The sequence below is a fragment of the Artemia sp. Qi Xiang Cuo genome, chromosome 19, assembly GCF_049724085.1.
Source record: "Artemia sp. Qi Xiang Cuo chromosome 19, ASM4972408v1, whole genome shotgun sequence".
In the NCBI taxonomy this organism is placed as follows: Eukaryota; Metazoa; Arthropoda; class Branchiopoda; order Anostraca; family Artemiidae; genus Artemia; species Artemia sp. Qi Xiang Cuo.
Window position 1 is genome coordinate 9,823,415 of NC_142812.1, and position 24,220 is coordinate 9,847,634.

Below are 24,220 nucleotides of genomic sequence, written 5' to 3' on the forward strand. Positions count from 1 at the left end.
TTTTAGAATTTTCTACGACAACAAACGGCCATCTCAAAATTTCAATCAGATGCATTTCAGGAAAATACGAGATGTGGGGAAGTGGAGTATCCACCCTCCGATCACTTTGAATCTTAAATGGGTCACTAAAACCTCTGATTACTAATCCAATGAGCCCCTCTGAAATTTATACAACCACCCTTTCTATAAAAATGTTATATGCTCTCCAGGGCATAACTTATAACCCTTGTCCTGAGGGCTGTAGGGGGGGTCATCCTCAAAGACAAATTTTCCGGGAGCTTTAACTCCGCTGAACAAAATGGCTATCTCAAAATTTTGATTGGATGTGTTTGGGGAAAGAATTAGCGTGATAGGAGGGTAAGTTGCCCTCTAGTCACTTTCGATTTATTAATCGGGGCACTAGCCCCTTCAATTTCCAATCGAATAAGCCTTTTTGGAAGTTTCTACGACAACAAATGGCCATCTCAAAATTTCTATGAGATGCATTTCGGGAAAATACGAGGTGTGGGGGGGGGGGTCGACCCTCCGATCACTCTGAATCTTTAAGAGGGCACTAGAACTTCTGATTACCAATCCAAACAGCCCCCTCCGAAGTTTATACAATCACCCTTCTATATAAACCTTAAATTAACTCATGAAATAACTTACAACCCTTGCCCTGAGGTCTGTGGAGAGAGGGGGTTGCGATTCTCAAAGACATATTCCCGGGCCTTTCAACTACGTTGAACAAAATGAATTCTCAAAATGAATCTCAAAATTTTGATTGAATATATTTTGGGAAATGGTGGGCGTGGTTAGTTGCGCTCCAATCATTTTTGACTGTTAAAAATGGCACTAGCCCTTTCAATTTCCAATCGAATGAGCCCTTTTTGAAGTTTCTACGATAACTCCTTTGATACGAAGTGCCCTTGTCTAAAACCATAAAAAATACAAAAAAAATCGCTCTTTACTTAAGCAACTCTTTACTTTACCCATATCGCTCTTTACATAGGCAGCGCTATTGCGCTGCCTATGATCATACTCGTACCTGTGGGAAATTTTCCTTGATTTTGTCTGTTTACCCGATTCCTGCGTAATCGATCCCTTGTTGGTTTTGCCTATAAATTGCTCTTTTTCGTCAAAAACACCGTAGTTATTACCGTGCCTCATTCCTAGGTTTGGCTAAGCCCTCGAAATTTTTCATCAAATAAGATGGGTCTGGGTGTAACTGAACCCTCGTGTAATTAAACCCGTATAGGTGAATCCAGGTAATTCAACCCTAGTGCATCTGACCCCAGGTATAACTGAACCCCCGTTTAACTGAACGCAAAACCCTTAGTTTTGTTTCGGGAGCAAGAGACCTAAAAGAGGTTTTGTGGGGCGGTAGCTCCCTTAAATGTGGCATAATTTATATTCAGATTAGAAATCAATGTTTAATTTCAGTTTAAAATACTTGTTTGTTTTTATTTTATTTTTGTCTGTTTTATCCCATCCAAGGTTATCCTAACAAAGAGAGGAGCTTTGATCGCTCCTTCCTCTCCTTCCTCTTTTTCTCTCTTCCTCTCTTCCTCTTTTTTCGCGATTAGCTCCTTCCTCTTTGCGCTAAAACTTAGCTTTTACATAATACTGCTTCGAATGAAATCATCCGCTGAAAAAGGCACAACTCTTAGTTTTGTTCCGGGAACGAGAGACCTAAAATACATCGAATTATTTTTCAATTCACGATCTAATTATTCAAGGCTCAACAAAAATATTTTGTTTCTTGGGGGTGCCCCCAAACCCCTTGTAAATTTCATGGTAAAATGTAAAGTTAATCTTTTCTTTATTAAAAACATCTCTTAGCTATTTTGGTCTGATCGCCCCCGGCGGAAAACAAATCAAATATATAAGAAAATACTCATGCGTAATCACCCTTCATAGGAAAAATACGAATTTCCATTAATGTAATGGTACCGTAAATCAAAATTCCATTTATTAGGGCTTGGTGTACTTTTGGCACAGATTGATTTATACTTACAGTTCATGAAGGAACATTTGTCTGTCCTACATCGAAAAAATCAGAATTTTATTCAAAATGGCCCCCATGAGAGACCAACAGGGGCGTAGCTCCAGTATTTTTATTGGGGGGGGGGCAAGAGGGACGTATATCCGGAGAGTCAAGGGGCATGGGCTATATAATAATTTTTTCCAACTTATTGGAAGGCAACTGCCCCTTCACCACCCCCATATGACGCCACTGGAGACCGATGCATGTTACTGGGGAACTTAATCCCCAATAAAGTTGAAATTGTCCTAGGAGCTAGTTTCTCGAACAAAAAACGGACGGAAATTAAAATGAACAATAAAGCCTAGCTAAAAGCGAACAGATTACTTCAAGATCTGTAATTAAACCTAAAAAGAACAGACATTTAAATGAATAAAACAAACTAAAAAGAAAGAGACAAGTAAAAGAGATATGAGTGGATGGACTGTTCCTTCATACCCCTCTGAGGTCTAGTGTCGTTAACCTTGAGCATAGGGTAATGTACTTGTATTTTCCTTAAAGAATACATTTTACAGTCCCTTTGTTTTAAAGACAATCTTGTAAATAAATTGCAAGTACTAAATAGCTATTGGTGTCAACTTCTAAAATAGTTTCAGGAAAGCCCTGATTAACATTTAATATAAAGTAAGGTGGTTGAGGGTATTGTCCTTCCCTCCCCTCATATGTAGAAAATTTGGTTGTAACGTCGCTGTTTTCCCTCGCATGGAAAAAGATACTTTTTTTATAGTTCCGAAGATTGGAAACAATTAATTTTTTTCTCAAAATTAAGGGAGTCCGATTTTTACGACTCATTACAAGTCAGTAAGCTGAATTTTACTTCCTTAATTATGTAAATGTGTCTGCATTATGTCACGTACTTCAAAGTACCCTATCGAAAATTTCCCTTTTGTTCCTGTCTTACTTTCACACAAAATACATACTTGGTTCCAAGAAATCAACCCAGCTCAAACGTTGGATTTGGCTGCAAAATGTAAGCATTCACGGAGGATAGCGTAATGTCTTCGTTTAGAAAATAGGATAAAAGTAGGAATAGCAGAGTTTTAGAGGCAAGGTAGAGGTTTATACTTTATATCATACCATATATATTTCTATTATAATCTTTTTTCTTTTGACAGAAAATTATTTATAAGGAAAATCTTTGGTTTCTGAAGTTACTTCTCAGGCCCTTTTTTAAATCTTTCTTTAATGCTTAAGAAGTTTGCTGATAATATCCGCTGAAGGTCCAGAAAAATTTAAATTTAAGCATAAAGACCTTTACCTCCGATGCTAAAATATTTGATCTTTGATTTTCAAACATTCAAAGAAACGCTTGAAAGACCCTTTGAGCTCCCTCCCATCCATCGCAAGTCTTGGGGTGCCTGTTTTGGTCCTTTTTATGATAACTTTAAAATGTTTTCTTTGTTTAATCGTGAAGCCAAAACCTTTAATTAGTGTGAGAGGGCGAGTAGGTGGTTACCATCCTGCTGGTTTTAGGCAGCTTAACACTGCAGCAACTCCATAGTAATAGTAATGCTTTAGTATACTAGTTGCTTTGATACGTTAATAACTGATTAGACAGTTCGTAATTTGTAATTGGTGTAATGAAGGTCGTTAAAGATTATATGGCTCAGAGCTCAAATTTCAGAGATGATTTCATCTTTTCTTTATTCATTTAGGTCTGTAGGACAAAAAGAGCCCATCCCTCCCTCTCGTTTATTATTCTTATCTGTGGATATGAAACAATTACAAGAAACCAGAGCTTCCCCTCCATACGAACCTATTGCAGTCTTAAGGGTAAAATTCTAGTTCAGCTACCTTTTACTATTTTGGCAAAGGGTTAGGCTAGAAAATTCAACTAACCATAATGCGCTAGATGCTGGCTATTACTACTAATTGTACTGCTTCTAATTTTACCAAGGCTAAGGATATTAAAATGAATGACAGGAAATTATTTCAAGCCAAACTCTAGAAGCGTAAGCATTTGTAAAATTTACGACACCAAAACGCTTTTTCACAGTTACCATGGAAACAGATGTATTGTGTGAACTGACCTCCCCGATATGCTCATATTAAGATTAGCCAGCTTTTGTGCCGTCACTGAGTTTTAATTATCTGAACCGATAGGGGAAATATTAAGGGTGAGTAGTAAAATTTACGAAAGCTTACCATCTACGTAACTTTCACCTATTCAGGAAAACTGATTTTTGTTTATTAAAACTGAGTAATTTTTAAGCTTTTTCAGACTATAAGGTGAGATCTGTTTTCTATCGTCGTCTATAAGCTTCGTAGCAAATTTCGTCTAGTATAGCATATGAAAATGCTGAATTTGGCTATTTTCTGATTTAACCTGTTTGTTCCCCTATCCAGGGGCTAATCTCCAGCATTTTATTGGAGGGGGGAGGGCAACAGAGGTTCATATCCTGATGGTCAAGGGGTATGAGGTATATAATATTTTTTCTCCACATTATTGGTTGGGGGCATTCCCCCCCCAATAATGCTGAGAAAACATTGAGGCAACTACCTCAACTTTGCAGCATTTGATCAGACTCAACATCAGTCAAACAACAGAGGTGACAGGTGAAATATGGTTAATGACGTCTGTAGAAGGGAAAAGAACGACCCTTAGAAATTCTTACCTTAACCGCAGCAGTGTTATTCTCGTACATAGCACTGATCACATTAATGTATTTGTCTAGTACACTATACAAGGATAAGACCTTTGCTAAAGGTCTTCTATCAACAGAATTGAACGTTTGCTCATAATCTGTAAAACTGAGGACCAAACGTGTTTGACAACTCACGCACTTCTGAATTATTAACCTAAGAGTGAAAATTTGGTTCTAAAACGACACCGCTCCTCCTCTCTATTAAGCATAAAGCTTTTTCACTAATATTCATAGCTGCAGTACTAACTTTCTTCCCTAAAACACCTTCAGCAACTTCACAAATTGTTTTTCTAAAATTGTTCCAACCATCTTCTACATTGTCAAATTCTAACTCCAATTTAGTAGTCAACTGTTCCTGGAAACTTTCTCTCAAATTCTTATCCTGGAGTCTATCAACACCATAACTTCCCGGGAGGCAGTTACCCTTCCGAAATTTCAGCTTTAAAATCAACCCTAGATGGGGATCTTTACTTTTAACATTCAATAACAGAACTCCTATATACCCTAGTATCTTGTTTTGATCCTGCCAGTCTTCGGTTTACTATAACATAATCAATAAGGTGTGCTGCCTTTTCATCACTTGAATATCTTGTTAATTTATGGGCCATTTTATGACCAAATACCGTATTGGTTATAACTAGATTGTTATACCCACAAAGTTGCAAAAGTCTGTATCCATTACTGTTTTTTCTCCTACACCAAATTTACCTATGGAAGGATGCCATCTATCCTTATTTCTACCGACCTAGGCGTTAAAATCCCTTAGTAAAAACATCATATTTCTACCTGGGACCCTGTCTATTTGCTCCTGTAACTGTAAGTAAAATTCATCCGAGTCACTATTATCTCTGTCAGGTGGCTCTACAGGGGGCATATACTACTATAACTGATACCCTGAACTTTTTAGTCATAAAATGAGCAATTAGTATTATCATAAGCCCTACTCCCTATCTATATACCCCATCCTTCCTGCCTTAGTAAACAAATTAATATCACCTAATTCATGCTTCCTACCCCTGGAATATGAGTTTCTGAAACTCCTAATAAGTCCAGCTCGAATTGTCTGAATTCGTTAGTCAAAATGTTGATACGATAGTCATTTTTTAACGTCATAACATCCCAAGTTCCAATTTTGATGTCTTTAAATCATTGAAATTATTTTGGCCTCAGGAAAAGCAATGATCCCAGATACCAGCGCAGGACGGGGATCACATCTTCGCAAGTCTACACCGAAGCACTTAAGCCGGCTTAGAACCAAACAACGAGAAGTCCCTGGGACCTCCAGTGTGAATGGAGGCTTTGTGCAATCCTGAACCCATCTTGGTCACAACGTTGTTTTCAGCACTTGACGATGCTCTTCTATCAACAAGAGTCGAAATCCTGCACAGACAGTCTCAAGCCTATTACCTCCGACCCATTATATATTCATGCCTACAAATATTATGCTACGACGGGGAGGCAGCCCATAGCAGATAAATTAGCTAGGAAGAGTTTTTACTCCAGAGCCACTCTTACTGGGAGAGACTCTTTTACAGAGCAACAATATACAGAACTTCAGAAGAAAACGCTGTAAAGACAAATTTCTTATTGTATAATATGCAAAAAATTTACATTAATGATATTATCAGGGCTCCTTCCGTCTTCATCTAGCCTACGGTTTCCCCAGTTTAGTATAATTTCTATGGGTATATCACGGCCCTAAAGGGACATGCAGAGCAATTCTAATGGTAGGGGTTATAACTGGAGCTTTTAAATTGGAGAATTAAATGGTATCCCTCTTGTTATTATATTGTTAACTTTTCAAGATTAGTCTTCAAGTACGATTACAGAGTGATTTTAACTGGTCACCATGGACATCTGCCAGGTTTGCTTCTTTCTTCATTATAGGGTTTAAAAATTCGAAGTATCTCTTGCAAGTTTCAAATTATTTTTTGAAAATTGAGCTAAATTACAAATGATACATCCTCGTGCATATTTTGGGATTATTTTTAATTTCTCCCATTGAAATTTCATGGGTAGAGGTTGAGAAGCAGCTCTTCAAAAAGAGACATGCTAGAACAGAGGGATTTTACATTACCAATTTATGCACATTTTCACGGTTTGGTTCACGTTCTGGACAATTTCAGATCTAACCAAAAAAATGATGAAATTCTTGCTTTATGACAGGCAGGGTTATTGAATCATATTTCCTTTCCCCCAATTTTTATCTGTCTTTGAATCACTCTTTGTTAATTATTATTTTTTTTCTACAAAGCCTATTACTATATTAGACCGTTAGAGGGGAGCTGGAGAATTGTCAAAAATGCGACCCAAACCATGAAAATGAGCACAAAATTGGCAATTTAAAAATGCCTGCTTTTAGTTCTAGAATGTCTCCTTCTGAAAAGCTGCTATTCTTAATCTTTGCTGTTTCATGGGTGCACAGACACCAAGTGCACAATGTGCTTAAATACAGGATGCTGCTGTTCATCAAACGAAGGTTAAGGCAACACGCAACAATTCTCAGTTGCAAACCTTAAAAGGGCAGCAGATGTGGCTTGTAAGACCGACTAGTGAAAATTACCGGAAATATCAACTGAAAAACAAGTTTATTCTGAAATTGACAACGATTCTATAGACCTACTCAACTAACCTCAATAAACTGATAATAAAAAATTGGATCTCAGTTATTGTTTGAAGGTTGTTCAAAAGTACTGTTCATTTCCTGAAATTATTGATCAGCAGAATAAAAAAAAAAGGTGAAAGTTGGTGCTTGTTGTAAAAAAAAAGAAAAAAATCTAATGTGATAATTTGAACTTGCTGCTAAAAACTAGAAACACTTCTTAACGACTATCCTAAGACACTGTATACTATTGACCTGGATTACTCGTAGATATCCGAATATTTCTCTCTAAACAATATAGCACAATTATTTTAGAATCGCAAAGACTGAGCTCGAACGTTTTTCAAATAATAACTTTATTTTCATATAATTGCTGTGATGAAAATTCGTTTTGACCTTCAAAGTTCCTTGTTACTATGAAATTCCATTTTTGCTGGGGGTTTTTATGGAAACCTTTTTCTGTAGCTTCCCCATTTAATATTAGCATGCCCTTGTTAACCTGAAACTATTGTAGTGAATGCACTTTTTTTCTATTTCATAATCATTTCTTTTGCATAGATTCCCAATATGACTGTTGAACCTTGGGGTAACCGCTGGACTGAGCCATGGGATTACTCACTTGCTGATCCCTGGACTGATCGCTGGGTAGATCCATGGACTGATCCTTATTCAGAAGATCTGTATTATAAGTAAGTCTGTTTACTGACTTTCATTGCAAACTATATAAACGACATGAGTATTTTACAGTGGAACGCTTGGGCAAAACAAGTATTTATCTTTACTTTTCAATTTTGGAGTCAAATAGTGGGGAAATGTAGTCTACCCGTAATAGATATAAAAAATAATAATGGGGAACCCGGCACTGACTCTTCAATAATCTGCTAGTGATTTACCTGTTAAAAACCAAAGTTTGAAAAAATTCCAAGATATTGAAAAACAATAATATCTATATTTAATATGCTATTGCAGGGAATTTTCCTGCTATATTTTTTCCGAAGATCCCGAGTTCAGAACTGAAACATCAAGTCCACGGGGGAAATTCTGAGGAATGTCAGTGTTCAATATTAAACACAATATTAAAGGACCCAAGTGACTACATTATATTATAGTGACCACAATATTTTTTCAATCAATCAATCAATTTTATTCAATCAATAAACTCAACAAAATACACTTCAATATAAACTCCCCCGTAAGGCTCTATCGCCAGGAAAAAAACAGGGGAGAAGCAAAAATGAAACAAATACACAAAAAACAAAAGCATTTTCAACATCATACATTCACATCTTTAAGAGACTCAACACAAGAGAAAAAAAAACTTAATTACTAGCTAGAAAATCCCTAACGTGATTTTTGAACATACAAACGAGTGGCAGCTTCGTGCAGACACAGGGAGCGTGTTCCAAATCCTGTTGCAAGTTGTCAGAGTTACCTCACTGATAGAGTATGAAGAATCTGTAAATTGCTGGAAGTGCGGAGATGATAAGTAGATTGATCGAAACAAAAGATATATTATTACATAGAGCAGCAGAGAGATGGCCGTGCAACTGTAAAAAGATGAAAGAAGAACAAGAAAGAAAATAGAGAGATTTCAAATCAAGCAAGGGTTTAAGTGAAGATCGGTTAGTTTCCTTAATAAGAGTCCATGCTCTATCATAAAGTTTTGAAAGTTTCATCAGAGACGAGGGAAAAGTTGACATCCAAATAACAGATCAATATAAAACATAAGACTGAACTAGGCTGTAGAACAATATTCTGAGAATTGACTCTAGGAATATGTGTTTGAGCATTCTAAGGATTCCAAGACTCCTGGAGACTTTCATTTTAATAAGGTCAATATGATGCTTGAAGGAAAGATTTTCGTCAAGCAAGATGCCTTTGAATCCAACGTAACGATCCTTAGGTCTACTTAGAGAACCTCAAGATACGTGTATTTCATTTAACTCAGGGCAAGCCTTTGACACTTGGGAGAAAATGAGAAAAAATGACTTCTCGACATTAAAGGCAAGATAATTTACATCAAACCATTGGATAACTCTTTCAAAAAGGGTATTTATCTCGAACGAAGATCAGACTCAGTTATACCAGCTGTACCAAGAGTACTGTCATCAGTAAAAGAAATAGGTGCAACCGGTAAGGACGAACTCCTGTCACAATTAGTGACGAATGCTGGTTGACAAAGACGACAGCAAATGGTAGGTTTTAAATTTTGAACCGCATTAATAAGGTCACTGAAATAGATTAAAAAGAATATCGTCCCAATAAGAGATTCTTGTGGAGCACCAAACTCTATTCCCGAAGGGTTAGAAGAGTGCGGATGAACCGATATGACTCGACCAGATAAATATGATAGAAACCAAGAATAAGCATTCCCTCTTATACCAATATGGGACAGTTTCCAAAGAATATTCTTGTGTGTTAACGAGTCGAATGCCTTTCGTGCATCGAGAAAAAGAGCAGCAGGTATCAGACCAGAGTCAAGAACTGAATATAAATATTTCAAAAGAGTTGCGCATGCATTCTCAGTTAAGTGCTTCGCACTAAAACCAAACTGAAAATCATGAAAAAAGTGTTTAGGATTAAGAAAATTAAGAAGTCGAGAAAGCAAAGCTTTTTCAAATATTTTACTAAACACTGATAAAAGGACGATAATTTGCAGGATCATTCCTTGATCCACCTTTAAAAAGAATAATAACGCGAGCACGCTTTAAAGCACTTGGGAAAACACCATTTTCAAAGGAAACATTGATGTCTCGTGAGGGCAGAAATGATGACAGGAAGAATGAAATGTACAACCTTAGTCGGAATACGGTCTGGACCAGAAGATGAAGACCCCCCTCAAACCATTGACAATTCTGGCTGTTTTAGCTTCAGAGGCAGGTTCCAATGCCATTTATTTATGACAAGGCGGTCCAAGGTAAGACCTAAAGTCAGGTAAAGAAGAAGGACTTACAGAAGAGGCTGTAGCTTTGCCGATATTAGCGAAATAGGAAGTAAACGTATCTTGAACTAGCTCACCCTCTACATTTTCGCCTTCCATCACTATACTTGAAGGGATAGAAGGAGGCAGAGAAGATGGCCTGATAACAGAATTGATTACTTATCATGTCTTCCTAATGTCTTTACCACACGCAGAGAAATTTATGTAATAAAATAACGGTCTGGCCTTTCGGCAAAGCGAATTATAAACTCTTCTATAAGCTTTGAAAAGTTGAAGTCGAGAATCACGAGAAGAGAGCTTAGAGGACCTGTAAGCCTTCCAAAGATTATTTTTCTTCCTCCAACTTTTAAGGAGTCCCGAAGTCATCCAAGGATTCAAACGGGTTGTTCTTTTCGATGCCAGATTCGACTGGGGCGCAACACATGCATCCAATGTAAATTCTTTCAAAGAATCATAAAAAGAATTATCTATATCAGATTCATTTTCAGAAATAGTCCACTAAAAACCCACCAACCGTGACCTAAGAAGATGCAAACCCTGATCATTAAATTTTAAAGAGGAAAAACCAGCTCCTTGGTTCCTCCTTGGCAACGCATCGGAAAAATCATACGTGGAAAAAAACAGGAAAATGGTCTGAGATATCACTCGTCAACACAAAATTTTGCACCAAGGTCAGCGATGAAAAAATATTATCAAGCAAAGAAGCAGTAGTGTTAGTAATGCGAGTTGGAATGCCTGCAGAAGGTAATGTTCCACGAGCGTGCATTGTTGAAAGAAAATCCAAGGACGAGGATGACCTTCGGTCACACAAATTAAGGTTGAAGTCACCCATAACAACAAGTTCACATGAATGAAGTTGGATTGTTTCCAAAACCTCATCAAGAATCTGAAAGAAAGAGGGAATAGACCCACTAGGAGACCGGTATATATTACCAACAATCAAAGTTTTAGCGTGGGTTTTAATCTCGGTAAATAGGAATTCAAAAATTCCTTCTTCATTTCTTGACAGGTCACGTCTAACAGAGTACGGAAAACATTCCGAAACATAAACAGCGAGACCACTTCTTGCCATCCTACTTCAATTTAAACATTCCATCTTGTACCCAGAGAGTTGCAATAGAGATTCATTTTTCGAATCAAGGAAAGTCACAAAGACCAATAAAATCAGGGTGGCCACTACGCACTATTTTTTTCAACTCATAAAATGAAGAACAAAGGCCCTGTACATTAAGCTGAAGCTCAAACAAACCACCATCTCGTTTGGATACTCGATCAAAATCCGATACATACTTACTACTAACTGAAAAATGGGGATTTGATTGTGATTTATTAGACTGACCTACGGAATTATTAATCAAGCTAAGAAAATCTATTGGGTTATTTTCAAAATGGATCAGTTGCTCACCCAAAGAGGATATGTCACCCGAACTAGAGTCAAACAAATTCAAATTCAAAGAAATAAACTAATAAATAAATAAAGCAGGTATCAAAAGTTCGTTACCAGTAAGGAGCGACCCGGCTCAATAGTAACCAAAACTCTAAAAAATTGAATTTTGATACCAATAGATACATCAGAAGAATCAGATTTTTATGCTGATTTCAAATATATGTTTCATCAAGTTTAGTCTTACCTATCAAAAGTTACACGCCTAAGAAAATTTGTCTTAATTTTGAAAAAAGGGGGAAACAATCCCTAAATGTCATAGAACTTTCATGGAAATCACACCATCAGATTCAGCGTATCAAAAAACCCTACTATAGCGGTTTCAAGCTCCTATGTGCAAAAATGTAGAATTTTGTATTTTTTTTTTGCCAGAAGAAAGATCACGGATCCGTGTTTATTTTTTTTCCCCAAGGGTGATCGTATCGATCCAATAGTCCTAGAATATCATGAGAGGGATTATTCGAACGGAAATTAAAAGTTCTAGTGCGCTTTTTAAGTGACCAAAAACATTGGAGGGCAACTTGGCCTCCTCCTAGGCTCATTGTTTTCCTGAAGTCACCCAATCAAAATTTTGAGATAGCCATTTTGTTCAGTATAGTCAAAACTCTGATTAATATTTCTTTGAGGATGACTTAATCCCCCACAGTTCCCGGGGGGAAGGAGTGCAAGTTATAAACTTTGCCCATTGTTTACACATAGCATTGGTTATTGGGAAGTTTACAGGTGTTTTCAGGAGGAATTTTTTCTAGTGGGGGTTGGGGTCAGAGTAGGGGTTACCGGGGGAGGATCTTTCCATGGAAGATATTTCCTTGGGGGAAGTGAAATTTCTGTGAAGGGGCGCCAGATATCCCAGTATTATTTAAAAAACGATCAGAAATTAAATAAAAAGACAAGTTCTTTTCAACTGAAAGTAAGAAACAACATTAAAACTTAAAACGAACATAAATTTTTCCGTATGTGAGTGGGGCTCACTCCCAAGTCAATACTATACCCTTTATTCTGAAGTTTTTTTATTACTTTAAAAGTAAATCTCTACTATAATCAACTGCATTGGTTGGCTTAGGGTCTTAGGAGTCGATCAAAATTCAAGCTTCGGAGTAAAGGCCGAAATAATGAGTAGAGGCCGAACTCCCTAATATACGTAATAAAAACATACGAATATAGAAATTCGTGACATAAGTTAATTCGTAAGTTACGTGGGAACAAAATTTCGAGAAAGCTAATTAGCCAAAAAAAGGAAAATTAATATGCGAATTTCGTTTTAATTATTCATGTACGGTAAGCCAAAATCAAAGCTGAATTAATTCAAAAACGTTCAGAAATTAACTAAAAATGCAAGTTTTTGTAACTGAAAGTAAGGAGTGACATTAAAGCTTAAAAGGAACAGAAATTATTCTGTATAGGAAAGGGGCTGTCCCCTCCTCAACTCCTCGCTCTTTACGCTAAAGTTTAACTTTGTCTCGCAACTTTATTTTTTAAAACAATAAAAACCTTTAGCGTAAAGAGCGAAGCGTTGAGGAGGGGACATCCCCTTTCATATACTGAATAATTTCTGTTCGTTTTAAGTTTTAATGTCGCTCCTTACTTTGAGTTACAAAAACTTGTTTTTTTTTAGTTAAATATTGCAAGGAAGCATTAGCACGGAAAGAGAAACAAAAATAAAAAATAAATAATAATAGAGAAAAAAAATTAAAATTAATGACCTGAAGAAGGAATTTACAAATTAAGAAAAATAAAAAACGACACAACCGAAGTAATAAAAAGAGCAAAAATACCGAAAAGTGCCCCAAAAATAAATAGAAACAAACAATATTTTTGATAAAAAAATACAAAAAAGACATTAATGAAGAAACAGCGCAACAAGGAAATAAACAATACAGAACAACTCGAAAGATTATAATAAATAAATAGCCAATGAGAAATATGCATTATTCCGAAAATATATGGATTCGAATATATATGGAATATATATACGAAATAATAGGAGGTTGGGGGCGTATTGTACGAGGTTGTGCAATCTAACATTCCACTCAAAGAAATGAATTATTTTCGTTAAAAAATTCTTAATAGGGTTTAAATTTGCATCTAATATCAGCCATATCCCCTGGTATTGCATGCTAAGACCCCCGACTTTCTATAATACACGGTTCTTTTTCCATATATTACGATAAGGCTTTTTCTTTTTTTTTTCTTTTTTTTTGTCGTGTTTTTTAACTGCTTTTTTCTCTTTTTTAATATTTTTTTTTAATTTTTTCTGTATATATACAGGTTTTATTTACAAAGTCTGTGTTTTTAAGATTTATTTTTTAGCACGACTAAGGAGTTTACACAATTTAAGCACTTCTTCCGTCTTTATTGCTAGACATAAATTTAGCACAATTTTGTCTAAAAATAAACATTCCCCGTCTTCGTGCCAATTTACCCAGGTGCAAGGAAAAACAAGGGTTACGTTCGGAATCCCGGTAGATGCATTATGGGATTGACAGAGTTGTCCTGTGACGTCACGGGAATATGTTATTTCTTGAAAGTATTTAGTAGAACAGAATATTAGGAGTGGTGTGTTAGTCCTCTTGCTTGGACCGCTCTTCCATTGGAAGGGAATTGACTTTTCGAGTCTTAGCGAGGTCAAAGATAAAGAATGAAAAAAGAAACTCGTTAAACCTATCGGGCGAAAAAGGTTACGTGACAGTGATGGTTGCGCAATCATTTCGTGACATCACATAAGGTGTGCTGTCGCTAAGTTACAATAATGGATTCCCCCATGTGTTCCTGACGCAAGGTTACATAAAATTATGTCAAGTATATTACACCTGACCGTTTAAGAGGGGGTAAGTCATGTGATGTTATTCATGTCAATCTTTCCAGCTGGAAACAGGGCTGTTTCGTGACATCCCAGGGCATGTTGCAGAAAGCTTGCCAGGGATGTTGTGATCTCACTGGGCTGTTGTGACTTAACAGGGATGTCGTAGAAAGCCTCATGGCATTACTACTGACACATACATAACTCATCTTTGACCAAAATAACATTTGTCACCCTTTTAAATATCGCATCCGAACAATTAAGGCTAAGTTAGCTAATATCAGCTAGTTGAGGGAACTTCTTCACGAATATACTTTATTGTGCCATTTGAGATTCATTTTTTTCTTTTTTGCCTAGTGTTAAGTAAAATTAAATGCAGTGATTACGAAAAAGGTACTGTTTTTATTTAAATTTCACAATTAACTATGGTTTTGTTGAGTGGCATTAAATACAATTTTTTTTCTGGAAAAAAACAAGTTTTCTCTTATCTGTTTCCCTGGCTACGGTGTGTACTTAAGATATCTTCAAATTGACAGACTGGTCAGATTTTTCACTGATTTTTAATCTTGTAGACCTTACGGGGTACCTCGAAGACGCCGTCATCATCATGCAAGAAGAAGAATTAGGACGATTCCAGGGGTTTTTCAGAAGGCTGGAAAAGATGTTATGACCAAAGAAGATGATAAGGATTGGATAGTCCGAGTTGACTTGCCTGGCTTTCGGGCAAGTGAAATAACAGTGAGAAGTACCGAAAAGGAAATTATTGTGCATGCTGTACACAAAGAACGTCCAGAATTCGAAGGCGACGAGGGATATGTTTCTCGAGAGTAAGGATTTTTTCTTTTAGCTTTCCTCTTTCGTATGATACTTCATAAAATTTGGTTCTAAAACAGTTTAGTTTGAAAACCTTGGATTTGTCTCAGATTTCTAACTAACAATATGACAAATCATTAAATGCCACCTTTGGTGAGAATCTAACACCATTTCTGGACTATACGCTAAATATGTTTTCACATTTTACTTCTATAGTGCGATATTATTTTTAGGATTTTAGCTATTTGGTTGAACACCCTCAAATGTGAAATTTTATTGAAATCAAACGCTATTTCTGAAATATATGCTTGGTGTAATTTGATCTAAGTTAATAAAATTGTAATCTTATTTACTCTTAGGGATTAACATTTGATGGTTTTGAACATTTCCCTAAATAATTAGGCCATTGTTAGTCAAAAGAGACACAAAATGTATTTTTTTATAGAAGCAGTGATGGAGATACTAAGAGGGAAATGAATGAGCTTTCAAATACAGATGGATTAATCTATAACGCGGCCTGATAAATATCGCTATTCATTGACCTACATACAAACGATATAGCCTTTTTTCAAAGTTTCACGGCTTAACATCTATTTTTGAATCGCAGATCTAGAGCCCCAGAACTAAGTGTTAAAAAATACAGATGGGCTTTCAAATACAGATGGATTAATCTATAACGCGGCCTGATAAATATCGCTATTCATTGACCTACATACAAACGATATAGCCTTTTTTCAAAGTTTCATGGCTTAACATCTATTTTTGAATCGCAGATCTAGAACCCCAGAACTAAGTGTTAAAAATAGATTACCAAAGCTGAAAATGACCTTTAGCAATGACAAATCCTATACTGATTCGGCAGTTCCGAAAACGAATCTCAATAAAAAAAAAACACTGGGGTGTTTTATACTTTCAATATTTTATATAAATAGTCCTTCAAAAGTAAAATTGGAAAGTTCTCTATTTGGAGTTAACATCCAAACCGTGGAGTATGTGAGTAAACTGTCTAAAAAGGTATTTGTCTCACAAGAAAATTAGTCATTGAAGTGAGCAATTTTTTTCTAAAATGCCAATGTATACATATCTTATCTTTTTATCAGGCTGGAGCTTAACTTTGAAATTAATGATGAAATCTGCACCAACATCTTCACCAGTTTTGACTTATGATAATTTCATTTCAAATAAACCATTTTTAAGTTATAATATTGATATTTTTTACATCTACTTTGATGCTAATCAATTTGATTTAAAAAATGTTTCATCGTCCAGTGTTTGGCTGTTTACTCTAAAACCAAGCAGGGGTTCCATTTGTATTATTTAAAAGCGTCGAGTTGTTGAAGATCTAATCCCAGAGGTCTAATTGCGATCGGTAGCTATTGATAATCTGTAGTTTTACTATGAAATTTGATTGAATAGACAATGAAATTTCCAGGGTTGCCACCGCTAATGATTAATCACTATTTCTAGTGATTTTTTTAATTGCCTAAACAAAAAAAAACACTAAATCAGCACATAAATCACTAGATTATTAAAGAAAATCCCTAAACCAACCAAAAAATCACTAGGATCAATTTTTATTTTCACCGGGTGGTAATCCTGGAAATTTTACGTCCTCTTGAGTTGGCAAGGTTTTCAATCAAAGTGGGTAGCATCAACGGGATCTCCCAAAGCTACGAAATTGCTCGAGTTAAATAGGATTGTGAACTATGCTTGTTTATTTTGACTGTTTTCCGTTTATGTTGACTGTGTCCTAATAATTTCATAGACCACTATGCCGTTCCATTTACAAATACAACAATCTGAAAATATAGAAAAACAAGTCTTATAATTTAAGTAAGACGGTGGAAAATGAAAAAAAAAATCTTTTCACAAGTAACAAAAAGCTTGAATAGTACAACTTGTTTCAAAAAGGTTTGGTTTGCCCGAGAATATATGATTTACAAAACTACATAAAGTAGGTATGCCTCTGGGACCTCTAGTATGATCCACTAAATCACCAACGGTAAAGATTGAAAACTTGTTGGCAAGATGGTTGGGAACCCCGACTTTATTTGAAAAAATCTTACATTAAAAATTTCGAATTTAAAAAATCTCAAAAAATATATAGATACATCTATTGAAATCGAGTTTTAGTTTTGACATACCATCAATAGACACTAAGTTCAATTTGACAAATCGCTTTCGATTTTGTCAAAAAACTCGAACAATATACAAGTTTTAAAGACACGATAGAGGAATCAACCTCAGTAATAGAAACAAAACCATTTCAAATTTATATAAAATAGCTAATAAATACACAAGCTATGTCAAGCTTAGAAATAATGTTTTCCATTAATTAAAAGGCTTAGCAATTGGAAGAGCGTTAAATAATTATGAAGAAACACCTTTTTAAAACCTAAATTTCGAGGAAGATGTATCAATGATGTTTTGGTTGTTTGGAATGATGGAGACTCAGCTATCAAAGGTTTTTTGAACATTTAAGTCATTTAGGGAGAGAATTAGTCTTTACAGTAGAAAAACGAACAGAGAGTGAGTTTCCATTTTTAGATGTGTTGATTCATCGAGATAATGAGAAACTAGTGGTTTAGATATATCGTAAATCATAGGCAGCACAATAGCGCTGCGTAAGTAGTAAAACAATGTGGCCCAATGTATTATTTTTTTTTTTGGGGGGGGGGAGGGGTTAGACCAGGGCACTTCGAATCGAAGGAGTTGTCGTAGAAATTTCAAAAAGGGCTCATTCGAATAAAAATTGAAGGAACTGGTGCCCCCATTTTAAAGGTAGAAAGTAACTAGAGGGCAACTAACCCCCTCCCACAATCACCATTTCCTCAAACACACCCAATCTAAATTTTGAGATAGTCATTTTGTTCAGCGTAGTCAAAAGGTCCGGAAATTATTTCTTTGGGGATGATACCCCTCCTCCCTCACAGCCCTCAGGGCAGGGGTTGTAAGTTATACCCAGGGGGCATGTAAAGTTTTTGTAGATAGGGTGGTAGTATAAACTTCAGATGGGGCTCATTGGACTGGTAATCAGAAGTTCTAGCACCCTTTTTAAGATTCAAAGTGATCAGAGGGTGGATACCCTTCCCACAACTCGTATTTTCCTGCAATGCATTGATTAAAATTTTTGTAGAAAGGGTACTTTAAATGCATTTAAAGTTTCTGTAGATAGGGTGGTCGTATAGACTTCAGAGGGTGATCATTGTATTCGTAATCAGAAGTTCTAGTACCCTTTTTAAGATTCAAAGTGATAAGAGGGTGGACACCCCCTTCCCTATGCTTCGTATTTTCCTGAAATGCATCTGATAGAAATTTTGAGATTGCCATTTGTTGTCGTAGAAACTTCTAAAAAGGATCTTTCGATTGGAAACTGAAGGGCTAGTGCCTCTCTTAATAGTCAAAAGTGATTAGAGGGCAACAGACCCCTCTCCCACGACCACTATTTTCCGAACACATCGAATCAAAATTTTGAGACAGCCATTTTGTTCAGCGTAGCTAAAAGGTCCGAAAATTATGTCTGAGGATTCCAACACCCCCCCCCCCTCCCTCTTCACATCCCTCAGGGAAAGGATTATAAGTTAGCCCCTTGGGGCATAAAAAGCTTCTATAGAAAGGGAGGTCGTATACATTTTGGACGGAGCTCATTGGATTGGTAATCAAAAGTTCTATCACCTTTTTTAAGATTCAAACTGATTTTAGGACGGATATCCCCCACAACATGTATTTTTCTGAAATGCATCTGATGGAAAATCTGAGGTGGCCATTTATTATCGTAGAAACTTCAATATAGGCTCATTCGATTGGAAATTAAAAGAGCCTTTTTTAGTAGTCAAAACTGATTGGAGGGCAACAAGCCCCCCTTCCCACAAGTCCATCAGTTCCCGAAATATACCGAATCAACATTTTAGGATAGCCATTTTGTCCAGCGTAGTTGAAAGGTTTAGAAATTATGTCTTTGAGAATGACAGCCCCCCCCCCCAGGAGGCCTCAGAGCAAGGGTTTTAATTTATGTAATGAGGGCATCTAAGATTTTTATGGAAAGGGTGGTCATATAAACTCCGGAAGGGGCTCTCTGGATTGGAAATCTTATGTTCTAGTTCCCTCTCTAAGAGTGAAAGTGAAAAGGGGCAACCGCCCCCATTCTTACGTCGTATTTTCCACAAATGTATCCGATAAAAGTTTTGAGATAACCAATTGTTAAAAAATAGTCCAAATATCATGTAACAAGGCCTTTGAGGTAAACAGAATCCCCCAGAGTCTGGAGGTAAAGGTGGTAGGTTCCAGGGGTATATAGGTTTTTTATGGAAGGGGTGGTCATGTGAACTTTAGAAGAGGCTCATTTGATTTGAAAAGTATAGTTCTAGTTCCTTTTTAAGAGTCAATTATGGAAAGCAAATAGCCCTCCTCCCTGACATCGTCTTTTCCGAAAGCACTTTCAATTGAAATTGTGAGAGAGCCATTTTGTTACCAATAGTCCAAAAATCATATAACTATGTTCTTTAGGGTGGACACAATACCCCAGAGCCCATTGGCAAGGGTTGTAAGTTATGCGTTGGGCATTTAAGGTTTTTTATGGAACGAGTAGTTGTATAAACTTGAAAAATTGGTATAAGCTCATTTGATAAAAAGTTGAAAGTTTTACTGCCCTTTTTAAGAGTCCAGAGTGACTAAAGGGCAATCAGCCCCCTTCCCCCAAGCCTATTTTCCACAAAACATATGCGATCGAAATTTTAAGAGAGATATTTTGTTCAGTTTTGTTGAAAGGTCCAATAATTATGTCTTTGGGGATGTCAACCTCCCCACAGTCCTTAAGACAAGGGCTGTAAGCTGATTTTTTCATTGTTCAAACCTAGTGTATGTTATTGGGAAAGGTATGCATGTTTTAACTTTACTTTCCAAGAAGACTAAGGGTATTCAGGTGAGACTTTCAGAGAATGTTGAGGGGACTGCTGAACTAAATCAAAACAGGGTGCAACACAGAAATAGCTGAGTATATTAATTTGGAAAATTCAGGAAATAATAAGGGAGATAATCAAAAAGACAATATTTGCATGCTACCAATACTAGTACAACTACCACTACTACTACTACGACACTACTTTATTTACAGTATTAAGGGAAAATTTCAACTCAATCAATAGACGCTGTATGCATACACATTGTCAAAATAGCTTATCTCAAGAAATGATTTGGGTATAAGTTGGAACTTTCAGAGAATACTTAAAAGGGGAAGATCACTTCACAAAAAGGCAATATTTGTACAATACTTCTAATACTACTGTTACTGCTACGTTTATTACTATTGCTACTCCTACTTCTATTGCAACTACTTTTAGGGCTAAGAGCATTGAGATGTAAATTTCAAGAAGTATATGAACATACAGGTGATCAAAAGGACATCAGCAATGTCATTGCGATGGCTAATTTTATTAGGTTGAAATATCCAGGACTTGATGAGAGGGATGTTCTACTGACCAAAAGGCAAAAGGTTAATACTTTTGCTGCAAGTAGTACTACAGCTATTCAATACTGTTAGTGGTATTATCAAAACTACCACTGTATTAGAACTATGCTTAAGGGTTTTGAAGATTAAATTTTGAGTGGGAAGATGAAATGGGTCAGAACGCGCCCTCTGCGTGCAGGTTGTCAAAAGGGTGTAACAGCAATATCTTAGGAACAGTTTGGTGTGTGAAGTTGAAACGAACTGGGTTTGTTGTGAGGGATGTTGAAAAACCAAAGAAAATATTTTCATCCTAATGCTACTGCTTCTACTCATACTACTGCTGCTGTAACTATTATTACTATTTCTATTGCTACTACTGCCACTAAATCTTGGGCTACTACGATTAATTTTACTGTTACTACTACTACTACTGCTATTAAAACTAAGGATATTAAGGTGAAAAATTTGGGATATATAGAAACTGCATGGAACTAATTCGAAACACACTATGCAAACACAGTTTGTCAAGCGGGCGCATCAGAAATGCCTCAGAAACGGTTGTGAGGGACTTTGAACTAGGCAGAAGGCACTATATATCCTTTTAATACTACACTACAGTTACTGTAACTAGGGGCGTCCTGAGGATCATTTTATTGGGGGGGGAGGGGATTCTTCGTAAAAATTTACCGAATCGCTACCTGATTTATGCCGAATTTTCTGCAGAAATCAAGAATTTTGCTAAATTTCGGCCGATTTTGCAAAATTTCTGCCTAATGCCAAAAAATTGGGGGGGGGGGGGGCAGGCTAGTGGCACGCATCACAGGTAGTGGCAACGACAGGTTCAACCAAAATTAAACAGTTCGAATGACGAACTGCTCAGGGTTGCCAAAACTTTTAGGGACAAGTGTCCAAATCGGCCAAAAAGGGACACTTTCAGTGTCCCTCTAGAAAATCAACCAATATACAGGGTTGTCACTATAAATTTTCAAAACCTATGAAAAAAGTGCCGAGAAACCTGTGCGCAAAAACATCTATAAGAAAAATCCCCAAGACGCTACCAAAGCTTAAAAGTAAAGTACAAATTAAAAGCAGTCGTATTTATATATAAAAAAAGAAGAAAATAAAGACATTTGGTTTTTGATTTGGAAAAGTGTCCAAAAAAGTGTTTTTTTTTCAAAAAGCTGCCTTTTTGACCAATAGTGTCCCGGTGTCCCTCAGAGTGAAAAGTGTCCAAAAGCCAATTCAATCGATGCATAGTTTTTAAATTAAATTTCCACTTGTAAAATTTACATTTAAAAAACTCATTTTCTGTTTGTCATATATCTATAAAATGTTTTTCTAATTATATTTAACCAAGATTCAACTTAAGAATATATTTTCAACGCATGAGTCGCATTCACTGAAAATATGAACGACGAAACAAGAAATTGAAATAGGGTATTAAGATGCTTCCCCGCTAATTAAAACAAATAGTTAGGTACATAAGCGTCAGGTTTGAGCATTTTATATGGTAAAAGCATGAAATTTGGCAGACATGTGCAGAAAAATATGGAGAATGTGACTGGGATCAGAAACACGTTTTTTTACGCGATAGTCGCGCCGTTTTGCGTTTTTCCGCTCGGGAAATATATATATATATGTATATTTAATATGCAGATATATATATATATATATATATATATATATATATATATATATATATATATATATATATATATATATATATATATATATATATGAATTAGAATAGTTAATTGGCTGTTTGGGGATTTTCAGACCTAGGTTTTTTAGGTTTTCGTGTGTGTTTGACTCCTGGGGTTTATTATTTGAGAAGTTAACTTTAGTATTTTGTGGTTTTACGTGCCTGAAATCATAAATTAGAATATTTAATTAGCTGTTTAGGGCTTTCAGACCTAGTTTTTTAGATTTTCGTGGGTGTTAGGTTCCCAGGGTTTATTATTTGAGAAGTTAACTTTAGTATTTCGTGGTTTGACTTGCCTGAAATCATGAATTAGAATATTTAATTGGCTGTTCGGGGATTTTCAGACCTAGGTTTTTTATGGTTTCGTGTATGTTTGACTCCTGGGGTTTATTATTTGAGAAGTTAACTTTAGTATTTTGTGTTTTTAAGTGCCTGAAACCATGAATTAGAATAGTTAATTAGCTGTTTAGGGTTTTCAGACCTACGTTTTTTAGATTTTCGTGGGTGTTTGGTTCCAGGGGTTTATTATTTGAGAAGTTAACTTTAGTGTTTCGTGATTTGACGTGCCTGAAATCATGAACTAGAATAGTTAATTAGCTGTTTGGGTTTTCAGACATAGTTTTTTAGAATTTCGTGGGTGTTAGGTTCCTGGGGTTTATTATTTGAGAAGTTAACTTTAGTATTTCGTGGCTTGACTTGCCTGAAATCATGAATTAGAATATTTAATTGACTGTTTAGGGATTTTCAGACCTAGGTTTTTTTTAGGTTTTCGGATTTGTTTGACTCCTGGGGTTTATTATTTGAGAAGGTAACTTTAGTATTTTATGGTTTTACGTGCCTGAAATCATAAATTAGAATAGTTAATTAGCTGTTTAGGGTTTTCAGACCTAGGTTTTTTAGATTTTCGTGGGACCATTTACGTGCCTGAAATCATAAATTAGAATAGTTAATTAGCTGTTTTGGGTTTTCAGACCTAGTTTTTTAGATTTTCGTGGGTTTTAGGTTCCCAGGGTTTATTATTTGAGAAGTTAACTTTAGTATTTCGTGGTTTGACTTGCCTGAAATCATGAATTAGAATATTTAATTGGCTGTTCGGGGATTTTCAGACCTAGGTTTTTTATGTTTTCGTGTATGTTTGACTCCTGGGGTTTGTTATTTGAGAAGTTAACTTTAGTATTTTGTGGTTTTACGTGCCTGAAACCATGAATTAGAATAGTTAATTAGCTGTTTAGGGTTTTCAGACCTACGTTTTTTGGATTTTCGTGGGTGTTTGGTTCCCGGGGTTTATTATTTGAGAAGTTAACTTTAGTATTTCGTGATTTGACATGCCTGAAATCATGAACTAGAATAGTTAATTAGCTGTTTGGGTTTTCAGACTAAGTTTTTTATATTTTCGTGGGTGTTAGGTTCCTGGGGTTTATTATTTGAGAAGTTAACTTTATTATTTCGTGGTTTGACTTGCCTGAAATCATGAATTAGAATATTTAATTGGCTGTTTGGGGATTTTCAGACCTAGTTTTTTTTTAGGTTTTCGTATGTGTTTGACTCCTGGGGTTTATTAATTGAGAAGTTAACTTTAGTATTTTATGGTTTTACGTGCCTGAAATCATAAATTAGAATAGTTAATTAGCTGTTTAGGGTTTTCAGACCTAGGTTTTTTAGATTTTCGGAGGAACGAGCATAACTTGATTGGTGATTAGGATTTGAATAAAAGGAATAGTTTTCGTTTAGTGATTGGAAATTTTGTTAATGCTTTTACAATCGGAAGTGTTTGATTAATCTTTGCAAAAAAAAAGGGGTAATG

At 35.9% G+C, this 24,220-nt stretch overlaps 1 protein-coding gene across 4 annotated transcripts in view; it reads left to right on the forward strand.

Moving 5' to 3' along the window:
* The first annotated feature begins 2,951 nt into the window (after window positions 1–2,951).
* LOC148940480 (alpha-crystallin A chain-like) overlaps window positions 2,952–24,220 on the forward strand; it is a 46,971-nt gene continuing 25,702 nt past the window's right edge. The window contains exons 1-3 of one of the 4 annotated variants that reach the window (XM_089104975.1): window positions 2,952–3,074; window positions 7,829–7,959; window positions 15,028–15,282. In XM_089104975.1, coding sequence (XP_088961101.1) covers window positions 7,838–7,959; window positions 15,028–15,282 — 377 coding nt within the window. In that variant the 5' untranslated portion in view covers window positions 2,952–3,074; window positions 7,829–7,837. Of the gene's footprint in view, window positions 3,075–4,113; window positions 4,141–7,828; window positions 7,960–15,027; window positions 15,283–24,220 lie in introns of those variants that run through there. The other 3 variants (XM_089104977.1, XM_089104976.1, XM_089104978.1) reach the window with 3 other exon arrangements.